Genomic DNA, 2,841 nt, shown 5'->3' with positions numbered 1-2,841 from the left:
CATTTCACAGTATAGTCTCTCTATAGACAAAGCAATGACAATATGGGCAATATTATTAAAACGGTTTGGAGAGAACAATAAAAATATTAATAAAAATACGAGAAGGCAAACTGTAAACAATATTTACAAGTCTCAGATACGTTTCTTGTGTATAAATAAAACCCTTAACAAAATAGTTATTGTATGATGCTTTTAGTATATATGGCTATAATACCAGCGAAATGTGCAGATATTAAATATCAAATCCATCGAGGCTCTTTAGCCATGACGTAACGTAGGCCTATATTGCTACAGGTTACAACATTTCCCCAAGAGCTATTCCAGCATGCACAGATGTCAATGCGTCACTCAAGGTGGCTATATACATGTATTATGTACCACGAATGCCGATATTGTGCAGCTCTGGAACACTTAAGTCGTTCCATTTCTATAGTAACTGTTGGTATATACATAAAGGGAGCAACCATATGTTATGACAGTATAAATACATAACCACGACAAACTAAACAGAGACGTATTCAGGTAAAATGTCAACAAAACGACATATCAATAAGTTAGCAATAGTAGCCCTAACCTACACGGTCATATTCACACGACAAGGGTTTCTCAAAGGAAGGCGCTCTGGCCATTGATGGAGGAGGGAGCCAAATACGGCACGAATGTCTCACGAAAAACTGAAGTTGTTCGCTAGGTCCCGATAGCTCCTGTTTTCCCGACTCATTTTTTTCAGTTTCATTCTTCGGTTTTGGAACCAGATTTTGACTTGCCTGTCTGTCAGGTGGACGCTGCGGCTGATCTCCAGGCGACGCTCACGAGTCAAGTACATATTGAAGAGAAATTCTTTCTCTAGCTCAAGAGTCTGGTGCTTGGTGTAGGGACAACGCTTTTTCCTGCCACTCCTCGCTGTCAGCCAGTTAGCTTTGGTTTCAGATGTTCCACCTCCTGTAGAAAGACATTGAAAGAGAAATTAGTGCGGGCAACATATTTTTATTTCATGCTACTGCACTGATGTAACTTTAAAATAATTGTTGCCCAAATATAATTATTGTACACAGAAATAATGCATTCCCCAATTCCATAACATGTTTGCATCTATAGACAAACACTGACCTAATACCTATCAAAATAAAAAATGTGTTGTCTAAAATTATCTTTAAATAGCCATCCTGAGCCCATGAGTTTATTTGACAGTAGACAGTAGACACACACACACACACACAATGCCCGTTGTATGCACATATTTTGCATCTATCCAAAAACCTAAGCTATTACATCCACGTTGTGCTCAAGATTTACTTAATTATATTTCAATGTAATAATACGCCTTTATTAAGACATAAAAGTAACTCATAGTCTGCTGAAATGATGGCTGCAGTTGCTGGTTTATGGGGAAGACTGAGGACATCAACGCGTTGTATTAGACAGATGTACTGGACAGGATTGGCCTTGCTGCTCCTCGTCATAAAATAATATAAAAAAACTGGAGGAAATCCCAGCTCGTGGCCACTCTGTCAAACCCCACAAAGACATGCCTTTACCGCTGCGCATATAACCCACATATGGGGAAGTTTTCATGTCCACAAAATAATCGATATAGCAGTAGGATATGCCTCTAAAAACCAAGGTTAACGCCAAGGCACATCTACACTGACTCGGGGGCATTGACACTACACTCCCTCCATGTACACCCATCAAGATCCCATTGTCATAAACGTCATATTTTGGATTTAGAGCAGTACTCACCTTTAACGGGTTTGTCTGGACTTTCTGCACAGCTCTCGGTGGGTTCGGCGGAGGACAAACCATCTACAGACGGTGCCCGGGTGTCCTCATCCGGAGCACATGGCGGTGGGTCAGGCAGTGCTTCACTCTCCCTCCTGCCTGTATCCACCACCGGGGTAGGAGACGGCGGTGAGGTGTCGAAACGGGCCGGACGTTGTAGAGCGAAGTGAGTAGGCTGTGGGTTCCGCTGAACGTCTTGATACACCTTTGAAGAGGTATATGTCTGAGACAGGCGGAAGTAACCGGGAACAGGCACGGTGCTGTTTGTAACCGGGCATGATCCCGGTGTTAACCGGGAATAGGAAATGTCTTCCGGAGTTGTTGACCCTTTAAGACACTTCTCTGATTCATACAGGCAATACGCATTCTCCTCTTTGATGCTCGGAGAGAATGAACAATGAGCAATTTGCTGCTGGTTGTTCGGCTGATCTACTCGACAAGATCTCGAAGTCTCTAGCCATGTTTCCATCCCTTGAATATGTGAATATGGGCCAGATGAGGGTACCATAGTTTGAGAATTGCTCTCGTTGCGTTTACTGAGCCCCGAGAAAAAAGCGCGGTTGGGTAGTCCATAAGAGTACTCGGAGCCTGGTGACAAATACACGCCGTTACTTTGGTAGTATGAGGCACCGCTCTCGGTTCGTCCGTGGATTAAGGAGTCCACTAAAAACGAGTTTCCACTTTGGTTGTCAGAGCATGACATCGTTGGCGTATAATTTGACGGAGGATGAGGATAGCCCTTTCTGGCTGACATTTCTTGTGCAAAACATGCTGAATATAATTACAGATACTCACACTTCTCTGCGCTTTAGCTGACAGCCAATTAAAACACAAGAAGAGAGACTCCTCCCATTGAAAGCACGTAATGCCATATTCATTTTGTTTAAAGATTTAATATAATACATGAAAAAGTAAAGGTAAGTGGTGTATTAAAAGCTATCAGTTCAACCTAAAATGGTGGATAGATAGTATAGGTGACATGACATGGGCTGCATTACCTTTTACGATAATCTGTGTTGTAAACATTGACCTCATGCACCCTCTCACAAACAGACACAC

The 2,841-nt window shown here is 42.4% G+C and overlaps 1 protein-coding gene across 1 annotated transcript; it reads right to left on the bottom strand.

The window, feature by feature from the left end:
- Window positions 1-664: 664 nt before the first annotated feature.
- LOC120040302 (homeobox protein Hox-A10b-like) lies at window positions 665-2,536 on the bottom strand. The gene is made up of 2 exons (XM_038985502.1): window positions 1,726-2,536; window positions 665-945 (listed from the first exon to the last, which is right to left on the bottom strand). The coding sequence occupies exons 1-2, from the start codon at window positions 2,534-2,536 to the stop codon at window positions 665-667; spliced, it is 1,092 nt and encodes a 363-aa protein (XP_038841430.1).
- Between the last annotated feature and the right edge of the window lie 305 nt (window positions 2,537-2,841).

The sequence above is a fragment of the Salvelinus namaycush genome, unplaced genomic scaffold (assembly GCF_016432855.1).
Source record: "Salvelinus namaycush isolate Seneca unplaced genomic scaffold, SaNama_1.0 Scaffold34, whole genome shotgun sequence".
NCBI classification, from domain to species: Eukaryota; Metazoa; Chordata; class Actinopteri; order Salmoniformes; family Salmonidae; genus Salvelinus; species Salvelinus namaycush.
The sequence above is the reverse complement of the archived record's forward strand: the minus strand, read 5'-3'. Positions and strand labels throughout refer to the sequence as shown.